At 41.1% G+C, this 15,824-nt stretch overlaps 1 protein-coding gene across 1 annotated transcript; it reads left to right on the forward strand.

The window, feature by feature from the left end:
- Positions 1 to 434: 434 nt before the first annotated feature.
- LOC134076062 (zinc finger protein 883-like) lies at positions 435 to 9,673 on the forward strand. The gene is made up of 3 exons (XM_062531070.1): positions 435 to 645; positions 8,226 to 8,519; positions 8,703 to 9,673. The coding sequence occupies exons 1-3, from the start codon at positions 435 to 437 to the stop codon at positions 9,671 to 9,673; spliced, it is 1,476 nt and encodes a 491-aa protein (XP_062387054.1).
- Positions 9,674 to 15,824: the final 6,151 nt, after the last annotated feature.

Consider the following 15,824-nt stretch of genomic DNA (forward strand, 5'->3'; position numbering starts at 1 on the left):
GTGTACATTTTTATTGTTTTTTTTTCACTGTAGACCTCCCTACATACCCTATCACATCACCTTTCATTTCCCAACTCCTTCCCCCTAATTTACTCTGTTGTCCAATTACCTTCCAGTTCACACCTTACTTCCCACCCCCCTCTACTCTGTTGTCCAATTACCTTTCAGTTCACACCTCCTTTGTGGAGATTCTGCAGGTATGCAAAACACTCATGGAACTCCTTCCCAGAATCCTTTGCCAGTCTATTGTTTTGAATTACAAAAGCCTCTGATGCTGATTGGTCCATGTCTGAATACAGTTGTTTGATTGGTTGGAAAGAAATGGGTTTGAGAAACATAAAGGAGTCGGGTCAGATGACTTAACTCATTCTTTTCACAGACATACTGTGAGGTTGTCTGAGATGTCAAGACTTACAGAACCATCACAAGACTTAATGCCAGTGAAGAAGGAGATAGCAGAAGAAGAATTTGATGATTTCCTGCAAGAGTATTTGCTCAACACAGACATGGAGGAAAGCCCCGGACTGGGACATGGCTGTAAGATGGATACATATACATCACCAATCAAAGAGTCACCAATGGAAATGAAAGTGGAAGAAGAATCTCATCTCAGAGAATATGGTCACCACGGATCTTCTCCTACAAGTAAGTAGATGACTGGACTCTAAAAGGTCTCATAATACTGTCTCTAATTCTCTCAGGTATGAAATAACGGAATGTTATTTTCCTCCTCAAACATTTTAGGAGTTCTCAGGATACATGAGAGGATTCATACTGGAGAAAAGCCCAATCAGTGTTCAGATTGTGGAAAGACTTTTACTCGGGCAGAAAGTCTGAAGACACATCAGAGAACACATACGGGAGAAAAGCCATATCATTGTTCAGATTGTGGAAAGACTTTTACCCGGGCAGATCATTTGAAGACACATCAGAGAACACATACTGGAGTAAAGCCATATCATTGTTCACATTGTGGAAAGACTTTTACTCAGGCAGGTAATCTCAAGACCCATCTGATGATCCATACTGAAGTTAAGCCATATCAGTGTTCAGATTGTGGAAAGAATTTTACTCAGGCAGCTCATCTCAAGACACATCAGATGATCCATACTGGAGAAAAGCCATATCAGTGTTCAGATTGCGGAAAGACTTTTATTTCAGGAACTGATCTGAAGAGGCACCAGACAATCCATACTGGGGAAAAGTTTCATCACTGTTCAGATTAGGGATGCAACGGTACAGTTTTGCCACGGTTCGGTTTGTATCACGGTTTTTGGGCCACGGTAACGGTTCGGTTTCAATATATCAATATTATCTTGGCTCTAGCATACAGGAGGCTATATTTGCCTTTTCTATTTCAAATCAACAATGTGCTTCTACTTACACTTGCAGAGAAAATATTAAATGCATAGCCTGACACAGATGAAGCAGAATCACAAAAATGTATTAAAAGAAAAGAACACCATCATTGCCTTCTGTCATAAACAGGCAATGTTAGGCTATCCATAGTGCAGTGCAGCATAAAGTAATGTGTAGTTATTTATTTAATAAACTCACTGTTCTTCACACATTTAAAGAAAATACTTAACTGTTATACACCCTCAAAAAAGTAGTGAACAATTCTGAAAATCTTCTCAAAATAATTGGTGAGGTAGTATTATGTGTAGTTTCAAATGGATATTTGATTTGGGAGTGCCTGCCCTGTCCTCTTTTATGAACGTAAAAAATGTAAACATAGACAAAAGTGCAGTGCAGCATTAAAAATATTAGAACAATGAAATGAACATTATTGCAACCTGTTGTCAGGGGGGGGGGGGGGGGGGCAATATTCCGAGAAGAAAGTGGCAAATTTGCCACTTCACAAAGTGTCTGTTTCCCCTGTGTCTCCTGTCGTGTGTGTGTGTGTGTGTGTGTGTGTGCGTGTGTGTGCGAGAGAGTTGTGTGATTGACGAGTGGACGAGCGATTGACTGATTTAGCAGTGAGTTTATTGTTTTTCGAGTGGACACCTCCCGCTGCCCGTAGCCTAGCATGTACAACGTCAGGAAAATAAATGACCCGAGTTTGGAATGACATGTCAGCCTCCCCATCTCCTATAACCTCCCATCCCTACAATATTTTCCAGTAAACTATCAAAAAGAGAATACACTCAGCAGTGTCGGCGTCACGCTTTCTTAGGCTACTCTAGCGAGCAATCAACGCAGGGCAGAAACCACCGGTTACACTGTTACAGACAGACTTTATAATGTGGCAAATTTTCGACCTTCTAAAGTGGCAAATTTGCGTCTTTACAAAGTATTTATACGTGGCCCTAATACGCCGTCGTATTCGTTATGTCTTTGGGAATTATAGGAATATTGTTGTCGAAAGGCTGCAGCAATGGATGGTTGGGTTTTCGGTGGCAAACTAACTCTCCGTGCTGCTCCACTTAAGGTTACAGCCGGGTGATGAAGGCGCAAGTGGGCCGACATGTTGGATGTGTTATCTTTATTAGGTGATCGTTGTGAAGCAGTGCTTGCAATGCACACTGTGCTTTGTTTACTGACGGTCTTTTTGCCTTGTTCGTGGGCTACTTCAAATGTCGCCATGATCATGCAGCCGCCGGTAAAGTTTGTTTCTTCTCACATGACTCCTTCATTTGCATTTCAACGCGCTTATTGGCTCTTGGGAAATTCAGTAAAATTCTGATTGGTTGTTGCAAGGTTGACGAGAGGCAAGCTGAACAGTCAGAGAAAACGCATCCCCCGGGTCCTAAGCACTCCTCCCTATCGCTCCCAGGCTACGCGCGCGCAATAACCTTGTATTAAATAAAAAGTTTAATGTCGCGTATACCGAAATATTGCGGTTTAGGTGAGTCTATTGAACCGAACAGGCCAAACCGAACGGTTCAATAAATTATTGAAAACCGTTGCATCCCTAGTTCAGATTGTGGAAAGACTTTTGCTCATGCAGGTAATCTTAAAACACATCTGATGATCCATACTGGAGAAAAGCCATATCAGTGTGCTACATGTGGGAAGGGTTTCATAACCAAGAGAGGGCTTACTCTCCATCAGATGATCCATACTAGAGAAAAGCCATATCAGTGTTCAGATTGTGGAAAGATTTTTGCTCAGGCAGGTCATCTTAAGAAACATCTGATGATCCATACTGAAGTTAAGCCATATCATTGTGCTACATGTTTGAAAAGTTTCAGAACCAGCAAAGATCGCACTGTCCATCAGAGAACACAGACGGGAGAAAAGCCATATCATTGTTCAGATTGTGGAAAGACTTTTACCCGGGCAGATCATTTGAAGACACATCAGAGAACACATACTGGAGTAAAGCCATATCAGTGTTCAGATTGTGGAAAGACCTTTACTCAGGCAGGTCACCTCAAAACACATCTGATGATCCATACTGGAGAAAAGCCATATCAGTGTGCTACATGTGGGAAGGGTTTCAAAACCAGTAGAGAGCTTAATGTTCATAAAAGAATACATACTGGACTTAAACCATAGCAGTGTTCAGAGTGTGGAAAGACTTTTATTTGTGAATCTCAAGTGAAGAGACAGCAGAAAGTGCATACTGAGTATAAGTCTCATTACTGTTCAGATGGTGATGAGACTTTTACTGAAGTCAGTAATCTCAAGGCACATCAGAAGATCCATGCTTGGTAGTCCTTGGGTAGAAAGTATTTATGTATTGAATGCCAGTAAATGATGTAGTATGATACTGTTTTTATTTCTGTTGTGATCTTATTGTACACCAGTCCATTATCCAAACCACACAAATGTGAGATGATGCTCCATTAGTCTGAACAATTAAATTCACATTTAGCCAATCAGCTGCAGGGATGTAGTTACTGGGATGCCAGCAGATTGTGGTAATGATTCCCATGTGTATGGGCACAGTTGACACATCTGATGGTCCTCAGGTGAGCAGGGCCATAGCTTAACCTGCAGAAAAACCTGCAGAGGATGGTGGGTGGGGGTGGGGGTGGGGGTGGGGTGGATGAGTGAACTGAGAGGTCATGGAGGTTGGTTTTACTATCTTGTATAGGAATGTGTCAATTTCATATAGCTGTCTTGTGTAAGACAGTGTCTAAGATAGTTTGCTATCTTATATTATTCCACTGCTCGGTTGAGTTCCCCATTGTCCTGCGTTCTATAAGGGTGTGCATTAACTTTAGATATACGCACGGCTATGAAGTAGTTCCATTGTTTTAGACCGTATCACACTTGAATATTAATTCGCCAAACTCGTTGTGAAGTTTAAATGCTCGTTACAATGTCACGTTACATAGAAGCTGTAAAATACAGACGTTCAGATCATAGTAACGTTTAGCATATGACAGAGGTGTCATTTAGCTAGTTAGGTGGCAGTAGGCTAAGAAAAATAGCAATCTTTCAAAGTTAACGTTCATCAGAATCCTGGGATGTGCCAGCTTGACAACGGGAGATTAGAAATAACGACTGGCTTTTGGCCATAGCAACCATCCATTTAGAACTAGTAACCGCAGTTTGAGAAATTAGTTGAAATGTGTCTGGGAAAAGTAGTTCTACAAACAATACCGTTCTAGCGATTAAAACAATTAAATTAGCACCGGAAACGAACACAACGCAAGTGGCAACAGTGGAATAACCGCTTCGCGTCGGGCCGTATCACCGTCTAGAACGTGCATTAACTTTGAATAGCCGCACGGCGTGTCGTCCATTATCCTGTACTGAGAAGATGTCTATGCTATTTTGCCATCTTGTATGAGAGGGTTTCAACTAGAGTTTCTGAGTGAGCCAACATTTAGAGTTGATGGATCATAGGAAATTTCCCCAGACCCGGACATATACCTGAATCAAGCCCAGTTGACCAGGACACTCATAGCCATTGACTGACTAGTGAGTTAGCATGCTACATTCCCATGAGTGAATCCAATTGACTTCCTTTACGAGCCCAAAGCAGCACACAGACACTAAGGTTGTGTCCAGAAGTCAAGCGTGCACGCTACCTTCTTTCCAGTAGCGTCTTAGTTAGCTTGCTCCTCAGTATGCGTCCCTACCTACATTTGGACAGCACTAACTAGTTGGCGTCACCTGACTCGGGGAAGGGGGTGTGTTGATGATTTGCATGACGTGTGGAGCTTGACCTGTGCTGCGCAATGGATTATGGGATACCTGAGGGCAAAAAAGATGCATCGATGCACGCTTGGAAATCACGGCAATCGAAGTACCCAACTAGTGAGAGCGCTTGACTTTCGGACAGTCTATTCTGACGTAACTTCCGGAAAATGCACACTGCCCAGCGTGCGTACTGATGTTTCAGACACAGCCTAAGACAATAATACCCGTCAGAGGACAACACAACCTACTCTCTCAACCCACTCTCTCTCTCTCCTGCTGTGAAGCAAAAACTGTAAGGCCCAGGAATGTGAAACTGCACAATATGGTACCAGAGAACCATCACTACTCAGACACCATAATCTGAGGTACTGCACCTATAGTACAATGATACCCGTCAGAGGACAACACAACCCACTGTCTCACATGTGAAACAACACAGGAAATGTCTCCTGCTCCTGAGCCATTGTTAGGCTCCTATCAGAGCAGCAGCAGGAACTCTACAGTACTTACTGGTTTTGTGCTCATTTTATTCTCCATTAAAAGTGTCTGAGAAGCAAAAACTGTAAGGCCCAGGAATGTGAAACTGCACAATATGGTATCAGAGAACCATCACTACACAGACACCATAATCTGAGGTACTGCACCCATAGGTGGCACTATAATGTTCAATTTTACTTGTTGGATGTTTTAAGTAGAATAGCACAAGCTGTCCAAGCTGAAGGTCCTCTTGTAGGCCATAGCTCAACATGCAGCAAGGTGGGGATGGGGGATGGAGTAAGTGAACTGAAAGGTAATGGATATCTGCACCAGACTCCATAAAGGATGTTTATAGTATTGTGATATGCTGTGTACTCCAGTCATAGCATTGGGTTCAGTCATGTAAGGAGGCCTGTTTTACTATTGGGATCACACTGTCCTATTGTGGAAGAACTCTGCTTCACTTGTGTAAGGGGGGTTCTCAGTTGAATGGCTTATGACTCAGTAGAATAGCTTTTGCATGAAATGGAGGCAGCTCTGTTGCTTAGATGTCATCATATTGCTGTAAGCAGCTTTGGATACATTAGTCTGCCAAATTGATAGATAGATAGATAGATAAATAGATAGATGGACTGAAGGGAAAAGGAGAGTTGGACTTCTATGCATAGTATATCTGCAACTACACCCTCTTATACACTTACATGGCATGGCTTACATGTCTACCCTCATGTCTAACTCTTATATTATTACTATGTTAAGTTTATTTTAATTGTACATATATTTATACTAGTACTGTTATTTTTATTACTATGCTTCCATTTTGTACTGCACATATTTATTGCTGGTCACTAGAATTTAATCTTGCACTGTTGCACTGTTGGACTTATTTGCACTACCAACTTGACACACACCTCAGACTGGATCACAGTACCAATCCTCAGTACATTAATGCATACCTAATCTATAGTATTTTACTGCTCCTTTAGTCATGTTGATTTGTTGATTTGCTTTTTATTTTTCATGTTTACATTGTTTACATTGTACAGTATGTTGTGTGTGGTGTCTTAAGCTGCTGGGACCTTGAATTTCCCCTTGGGGATCAATAAAGTATCTATCTATCTATCTATCTATCTATCTATCTATCTATCTATTGATCCCCAAGGAGATATTAAAATTGATTAATGTAAACATATTAAATAATAGCTGTGTCATCAAAACATTGCTTTTCTTAAAAAATAATCCTGCATTTGTTTTTTCCTCATAATACAGTAAATCACAAATTATTATCTGAATGTTTGTGTACATTTTTATTTTTTTTTTCTCTGTAGACCTCCCTACATACCCTATCACATCACCTTTCATTTCCCAACTCCTTCCCACCCCATTTACTCTGTTGTCCAATCACCTTCCAGTTCACATGTTACTTCCCACCCACATTTTCTCTGTTGTCCAATCACCTTTCATTTCCCACCTCCTTCCCCCTAATTTACTCTGTTGTCCAATTACCTTCCAGTTCACACCTTACTTCCCACCCCCCTCTACTCTGTTGTCCAATTACCTTTCAGTTCACACCTCCTTTGTGGAGATTCTGCAGGTATGCAAAACACTCATGGAACTCCTTCCCAGAATCCTTTGCCAGTCTATTGTTTTGAATTACAAAAGCCTCTGCTGCTGATTGGTCCATGTCTGAATACAGTTGTTTGATTGGTTGGAAAGAAATGGGTTTGAGAAACATAAAGGAGTCGGGTCAGATGACTGAACTCATTCTTTTCACAGAGGTATTAGGTGCACTCGACATGTCAAGTCGGCTGCAAACGCATGCAGTCGAAACGTAATTTGAGTCATATGCAGTGCATGCTGGTTAGACGTGTTGTTCGACTTGATGAAAAGTTGTGATCATGTCACAAAAATGCGACCATGTCACGTCACTCAAAACTCGCGGGATGAAGACACCTGCAGTCGAATTCTGCATTTGCCTTTTCGTGCATGCAACCGGCTGTATCCCGCCCCATGACGTCAGTTCAAGGACTTGATAGGTCCGTTTGGAACAGGTTTGGAAGGAATCTCCCCATGACGATTATGACAGGGGTCTCGTTCTGCCTCCTTACCAAAGATTCTATAGCGGAGCTAGATATCAGCTAACATTTTAGGACAGCCCTGTAGTCAGCGTCTGGGACGACACTTGAGCTTGTCAAAAGTGATCCATCTTGCTCTGTTGTAGAATCTTTGCTCCTTACGTTAGAATGTACTAAAATGAACAGATATGGAAGGGATACCTCCTTATTTGTGATTTCTGGAACAGCGGTAGGCTAGCCTACTGAAAAGGTTTTGACATTCTGCTTTTTTATGCTGTTGGTTACATAAACACACGGAAAACACTTGATATTTAGTTAATGTGCTACAATGCAGGCCTGTTAACTGTATGACAACAGTGGTTTATTTAAACTACTTCATATCAATTTATTTCGTCAGTCATCATGCTCATTGTAATGAGTAAGAATGAAAGTTAAATACTGTATTTAATGCACACATCTCCCGCGAGGTCTCACGCGAATCACGTCTGTCAACTTTGCAAAATCGTGTTCGGGACCATCTGCATCTAAAACTTTCGCCCCTCCCGGTGACACTCAAGCTCTCGTTGACGTATGCAGCCAGCCGAAGTCAGCCGTTTCCGAACTCGAATGCACCTACTGTGAGGTTGTCTGAGATGTCAAGACTTACAGAACCATCACAAGACTTAATGCCAGTGAAGAAGGAGATAGCAGAAGAAGAATTTGATGATTTCCTGCAAGAGTATTTGCTCAACACAGACATGGAGGAAAGCCCCGGACTGGGACATGGCTGTAAGATGGATACATCACCAATCAAAGAGTCACCAATGGAAATGAAAGTGGAAGAAGAATCTGATCTCAGAGAATATGGTCACCACGGATCTTCTCCTACAAGTAAGTAGATGACTGGACTCTAAAAGGTCTCATAATACTGTCTCTAATTCTCTCAGGTATGAAATAACTGAATGTTATTTTCCTCCTCAAACATTTTAGGAGTTCTCAGGATACATGAGAGGATTCATACTGGAGAAAAGCCCAATCAGTGTTCAGATTGTGGAAAGACTTTTACTCGGGCAGAAAGTCTGAAGACACATCAGAGAACACATACGGGAGAAAAGCCATATCATTGTTCAGATTGTGGAAAGACTTTTACCCGGGCAGATCATTTGAAGACACATCAGAGAACACATACTGGAGTAAAGCCATATCATTGTTCACATTGTGGAAAGACTTTTACTCAGGCAGGTAATCTCAAGACCCATCTGATGATCCATACTGAAGTTAAGCCATATCAGTGTTCAGATTGTGGAAAGAATTTTACTCAGGCAGCTCATCTCAAGACACATCAGATGATCCATACTGGAGAAAAGCCATATCAGTGTTCAGATTGCGGAAAGACTTTTATTTCAGGAACTGATCTGAAGAGGCACCAGACAATCCATACTGGGGAAAAGTTTCATCACTGTTCAGATTGTGGAAAGACTTTTGCTCATGCAGGTAATCTTAAAACACATCTGATGATCCATACTGGAGAAAAGCCATATCAGTGTGCTACATGTGGGAAGGGTTTCATAACCAAGAGAGGGCTTACTCTCCATCAGATGATCCATACTAGAGAAAAGCCATATCAGTGTTCAGATTGTGGAAAGATTTTTGCTCAGGCAGGTCATCTTAAGAAACATCTGATGATCCATACTGAAGTTAAGCCATATCATTGTGCTACATGTTTGAAAAGTTTCAGAACCAGCAAAGATCGCACTGTCCATCAGAGAACACATACGGGAGAAAAGCCATATCATTGTTCAGATTGTGGAAAGACTTTTACCCGGGCAGATCATTTGAAGACACATCAGAGAACACATACTGGAGTAAAGCCATATCAGTGTTCAGATTGTGGAAAGACCTTTACTCAGGCAGGTCACCTCAAAACACATCTGATGATCCATACTGGAGAAAAGCCATATCAGTGTGCTACATGTGGGAAGGGGTTCAAAACCAGTAGAGAGCTTAATGTTCATAAAAGAATACATACTGGAGTTAAACCATAGCAGTGTTCAGAGTGTGGAAAGACTTTTATTTGTGAATCTCAAGTGAAGAGACAGCAGAAAGTGCATACTGAGTATAAGTCTCATTACTGTTCAGATGGCGATGAGACTTTTACTGAAGTCAGTAATCTCAAGGCACATCAGAAGATCCATGCTTGGTAGTCCTTGGGTAGAAAGTATTTATGTATTGAATGCCAGTAAATGATGTAGAATGATACTGTTTTTATTTCTGTTGTGATCTTATTGTACACCAGTCCATTATCCAAACCACACAAATGTGAGATGATGCTCCATTAGTCTGAACAATTAAAGTGCGTGCGTTAACTTAAAACTTTTATTATTATTTATTGGATAATGGTTAGATAACTCAATGAAGATATAATTACCATTAAAATTATTACTATAATTGCAATACAGTAACATTTATAGCCATTTCTGTCAAAATCACATTTTAAAACCATAGCTGAGTTATGACGTCAGAAGAGTGAGTCCTGCCACGAAAGTTCTATTGAAATATTATGCCAATATGGAGTTTTGAGTCTGAGGAGATCCAAAATCCCTCTCAAACCTACAATAGCCTAACTTGTTAATGACAACGAGGGGTGGGGGAACAGCGTTTTACACACGTCAAAATCTCACTCTCATCAACAAGCCTTTTCACTCAAAAGCTCACTTAAAAATGTCAAACGGCAAACAATTTGGAGTATTACTTACATGGTGGGCTATCCATCTCGCCTATGTCGTGAAATTTGCCATGAACACGGCAGATGAAAACATCGTTTTTTTAGCACCGGTCAATTGACATTTTGTGCTAGTTTGCTACCTTAGCATGTATTCTCCCACCCTACTACAACAACAAAGTCCGATTTGCACATTTAGGTGTTTATTTCATGACATTTTGTCTACTCGCGCCAATATTTCTCCACACTTCCTCAAAAAATCCCATTCTAAAGTGTCATTTACTACCGCGACTATGATCCAAATCATATGGTGTGTGACTTCGTTGAGCCCTGTTTCTACTAGCCTACATGATGCTAAGCAATCCAAATATGGACATTTACTTTGTACTAGCAACCAATCGCGAAAGTTCAAAGGCAAGTCTAAGCTGCATCAAGGCTGTTTTCTGAAACCGATTTTTTTGCGGTTTTGTCTGTCATTTTCCAATAAATAGTTCCCAACCTATGTAGCACCTATGTACACCAAACTTTCCAGTTATACACTTACCAGTAATCTGAAGATATTTACAGAGGGATTTGTTAATAAATCATTCCTGTCTTGATTTATGTGACATTTCAATCAAAAAAGCATGGCAAAAATCGTTGCTACATACCGTGGCGTGATGTGATAGATTGTGTGGGAGAGAGGAGTCACGTTATCATTTTGACTGTTTATGTGGGCATTGCCAACCCATGACCTCAGCTGTAGAGAGCAAGTGTTGCAGACAAGTGGATGCGTTCTGGGTCCTGGTTAAACAGTTTACCCCTCTGCCAGATAATAGAACATGCTTGACACATCACCCTGGTTTTGAGGCATGCTGTCTGAACCCCTTTGTTCTAAAGATTGCCTACTTAAACTTCAGGCAGGAACATGGTCCTCTACAGGCTTGCAGTCACAAGTATGTTACTTTGTTTTGGTAGTCTTCGATCTAATTTTTAATTCGAAAATTAATCTAGTGAACCAAGGTGATAAAGGTGGTTCTGCAACTATAATAAAATAATCCAGTTATCCATATCCCGTTTAACTCCTTATATCCCCATCCTTAGGCAATACCGCTATACAACATAAAGGCAGTTGATACGCTGGGCCTATGGCATTCTGGGGAGGCATATCTGGAGGCCTTTGCCGTCTTGCGTTGTTTCAGCCATCAGAAGCCAGTTTCAAGAAGGTGGAACATACCAAGGTTTTGATTGGCCTCATTTGGGTGATGACTAATGAAAAAAATATTCTGATCACAGGCCGTCATACTGTATAAAAGTAGCAAGGGGGCTTACAGTACTTACTACTCGTGCTAACTTTGACAAACAGAAAATAAACAATATTAGCAGTCAGGAAACCAAAAATGATCTAAAAAGTTTTAAAAACACAGCACAGAGGACATCAATTATATTTACAGAACATTTGTTTATTGAGCAAATGCAGAGCATTTATTGTACAATATTATTAAGCCAGGAGTTGGGCTGAAGCACCACAAGGGGAGCTTTCCTGGGGATGGAAGGTTACCTGATGCCAATGAACCCTCATACCACCTGACACAATTACACTTCCCCACACCACAGTGATCAGAAATCAGGTGAAATATGTGAAAGGAAGAACTGATACACACAACAATTACATGCAAACAAAAGTAGACCAAACCAAAACATGCAGCATGCAGACAGGATTAGCCATCACAGACACATTTGACCACACCACAGCGCATACACGTAGCCAGAACATGAAGCATGCAGACAGGATTAGCAATCACAGACTATAAGGCAATACCCACTGTTACCCACAATAAGCCACCAACAATTACATGCAAACAAAAGTAGACAAAGCATGCAGCATGCAAACAGACAAACTCAGTTGAGTTAAACAGAATCCAGGGTTATGAACAGGACACCAAAGAAGTTAGAAAGTGTAAAAAAGAATCCACAATACATACCCACTCTTGACGACGTCACGGCTCATGACTATAAACACATGTTATTCAAACGGCAAGAATTTTAAGAATGGTTAACTTTGCAAAATTAGTGATTTATACTAGAGCTGGTGGAAAAAGGGAGGATATCCAAAAGAATGCAATAAGCAAGATTAGGTAACAATAAATACAAACAGTTAGGTAATCAATACAATAATAAGGAAATTAATGATAAAATCTAATGGCTTTTGCTGAAGCGCGAGTGTTGAGCCAGATGAAGACTAACTGCCTCCTCCTTCGAAATGACATGGCTGGATCTGGAGAGGGGGGCAGGTGCACCCGAACACAAGGCAGCACTGCACTCTTGTAGCTCCTTTGGAGATCTTGAATACATCTCTTGAAGAGTTCTCATAAGTGCTGATGCATAGCCTGGGTTATAGAAAAACATGTACATTCAGTGACATTACCAATGACTCATGCACTATGATAAGTACATCTCAAAATATGACAGAACTGATTAAAACTGCAAACCATATGAAGGCTGCTCCTTGATGGGCCGCACAACCCAACCACCTTTGCGGAACCTTGGGTAGCGCACAGCGTAGCGCTCCTCACCAGCAGCCGTTCGCGCAACCTCTCGACTGCTATTGTAATTGTAGTGCAGAGCTGCCAAAAAAAGCCTGAAGAAAAAACAGAGTATGAGTCTGAGATATTTGGAATGATGAAGTGACACGTAGGTTATTACATTGCATAGTACTGACCTACTGTACATTCCCAGATAGGAAAACCCAGTGTGTTTGGGCGCAAAGTGGAGGATGAGGGAGTGAAATGCCTCCAATGAGTAGGTCTGGTGCTGTGGGGATAGCTGCCGAATGTCTTTTAGTAGCGCTGGCCTAGTTGCTATATTCTCCAATTTTATCGCTCCTGTTGAGCCTGCATGGACATGATTTACTGACATTACTACATGTTCTTTAACTGTACACACAGATGACGCATTGTAATATAATTTCTTCCTTCATATTTACTAAAACCATACAAATATGTTGCAGCTGGTGTACACCTGTAACAAAATAAATCAAGCATAAACCACAACCTTGAACATTTTGAGCATTATTGTATTCTGTAACATACTGATGTACCTGGTTCTAGCCACTGCTTATTTCGATGTTCCCCCTCCAGAGGTGGATGTCCACAGCATGGAAATGCAGGGGTGTCATGCTGGTGAATGTCCTGAACATGATTAATCATGCTTTGCCATTTGGCCTCCATAACATCTGGATCCCCATCCGGAGTTGAAGCAGCAGTCCAATATAAATGGTTCACAATGGCTGGCTTCCATAGCTTCAGGTCCTCGCAGTGCTTTTCTTTGGCGGCAGCGTCCAAAGCCTTCCCTAGAGCTTTTTCAGAACCAAAGCAAAGTATTAATGGAAATGTATTTATAAGATTCAACTTTACAAACAGCTACCAACATCAAGATACATACTTTTTCCGATATGCCAGACATCAAAAAAATGCTTCGTTCCTCCTGAACATAGCTCCTCTCGCACCCACTTGGCAATCTACATAGAAATACACAACCCCTCAAATACAATAATAACAACGTATGATTCACTCAAAACGTGCACTTTTACCAAGGCTTGAACAACTATTTGTGATTTTTCAGTCTGTAAGGAGTTTGTCCAAATGTGCAAATACTGCAGACATTGAATTACTATAAATATACATCTCTACCTGTCGATGTCTGTCCGTGGTGAGGGTGGAAACGTGTAGGTGCTGGTTCTTTAAAAAAACCATGCTGCGCTTCAAACCCTCCAGCTCACACCAGGTGCTGTTTGGGACTTCAGAGCTCTGTAACATGTCAGATTAACATTTTGTAGAGGGACTGACAAACAACATACATTGGTTTGTTTAATAGCATCATACTCACCTGGACAAGCTGAAGATCTAAGACCTTGTTCGTTCTCTCCTCTATCACGGAGTACGTGCCATACTTGGCACAATGCCCAGGGGAATCTGACCTAAGAATGTTTAATGTTTGACTAATTGAATTAGTGTGTTGCAATGTAAACATTTTTCCATTTTAGACAAGGTCAACAGTGCATTTACCTGCAATCACCCGCGATCGCCAGTCCGCCACCCATCTCCTTCAGCACTCTAATGACCCCTGCCTGTTCATCCTGCCAGGCCTGCATGACCACTGGGATAGTGTAGAGGCGTTGGTGGCGAAAGAAAGTCCTAGCACTGTTGCACTGCAGACCTAACAGTGTCAGCATTCTTAGTGTTTGTGTCGCCATACATCCAGAAAAATGTATGGCCCCACTGAGCAGCAGGTTACAGACTGGCATATTTCTGTGTAACATGGGCTGGTTCTGCCAGTAACGCTCATAACCACATGTTACGCAGACCTAGATGTGTAGAATGAAAAAGATAATCAAATAAAAAACACCAGCGCAACTGTTGGGAGTCAAAATTACACCTAAGAATATGCAACTCCATTTCACTAAAAATTGTAAAACACATTCTTACTTGCTTTATCTTAATAAAAGTTCCCTCCTTCTGCTCCATGCTACCCTTGCTTTCTCCACAACAGGCAGGGCAAATTGTGAATAAGGACATCAGCTGGCTTTCACATACGATGTACTTATCAGCCATTCTGGAAAAGACAAAATCCTGTTATTCTCTAACTGTCCTATCACAATAAAGGCAAAAATGGGCAACAAATACACGCACGCACGCACGCACGCACACAAATTTCTTGACAGTCAAAATCTAAAACCAAAGTAATTTAATTGTCTTACTTGAGTTCAGGGTTACATTTCTGTGGCAATGATGAGTCACTCATCATCTCTTCCTCTTCTGGCATCCAAGACATATCATTAGGGTGACCACCTCCAGTCAGACAAAATGTGGGACAAGTAGCATGGTAAAGAGGGACAATGTGGGACAGACGTAATAACTTTAAACTTAAGATATATTGCCAGATCTAATTTACTAAGCAACATTTTTTTTACTCTACCAACATAAGATTAAGACACTACATAGGCTAAAAGACAAAACATTAATTTTGCAACATCTTATCTTTATTGGGACTATCAAAATTGTCAGCTGTGCAAGCCTTAACATTTTGCACTGTATAGACTAGGCCTTATATTTTGTTGAACTATAGGCTAAATTCAACAAAATATAAGGCCTAGTCTATACAGTGCAAAATGTTAAGGCTTGCATAGAAAGTTGAACTATTTCAGTGCAAATAGGTAAACCAGAATCTTCTCTGATTTGCATGTTTCTCTGATGTGCTTTTTATTATCCGTCAAGGAGGTTATTTTCATCGGGGCTTGTTTGTCTGTTTGTTTGTCTGTCTGTTGGTTCGCAAGATAACTCAAAAAGTTATGGATGGAATTTTCAGGAAAGGTCTGAAATGACCCACGGAACAAACGATTAAATGGGAGTTATCCAGGAGGCGGTTGTGTTTTCGCTTGGCCTAGGTCTGCGCTCTCGGAGTGTTTTTCTAGTTTTGTAGGACTCACTTGCACC

This window comes from Sardina pilchardus, chromosome 1, assembly GCF_963854185.1.
Source record: "Sardina pilchardus chromosome 1, fSarPil1.1, whole genome shotgun sequence".
Lineage (NCBI taxonomy): Eukaryota > Metazoa > Chordata > Actinopteri > Clupeiformes > Clupeidae > Sardina > Sardina pilchardus.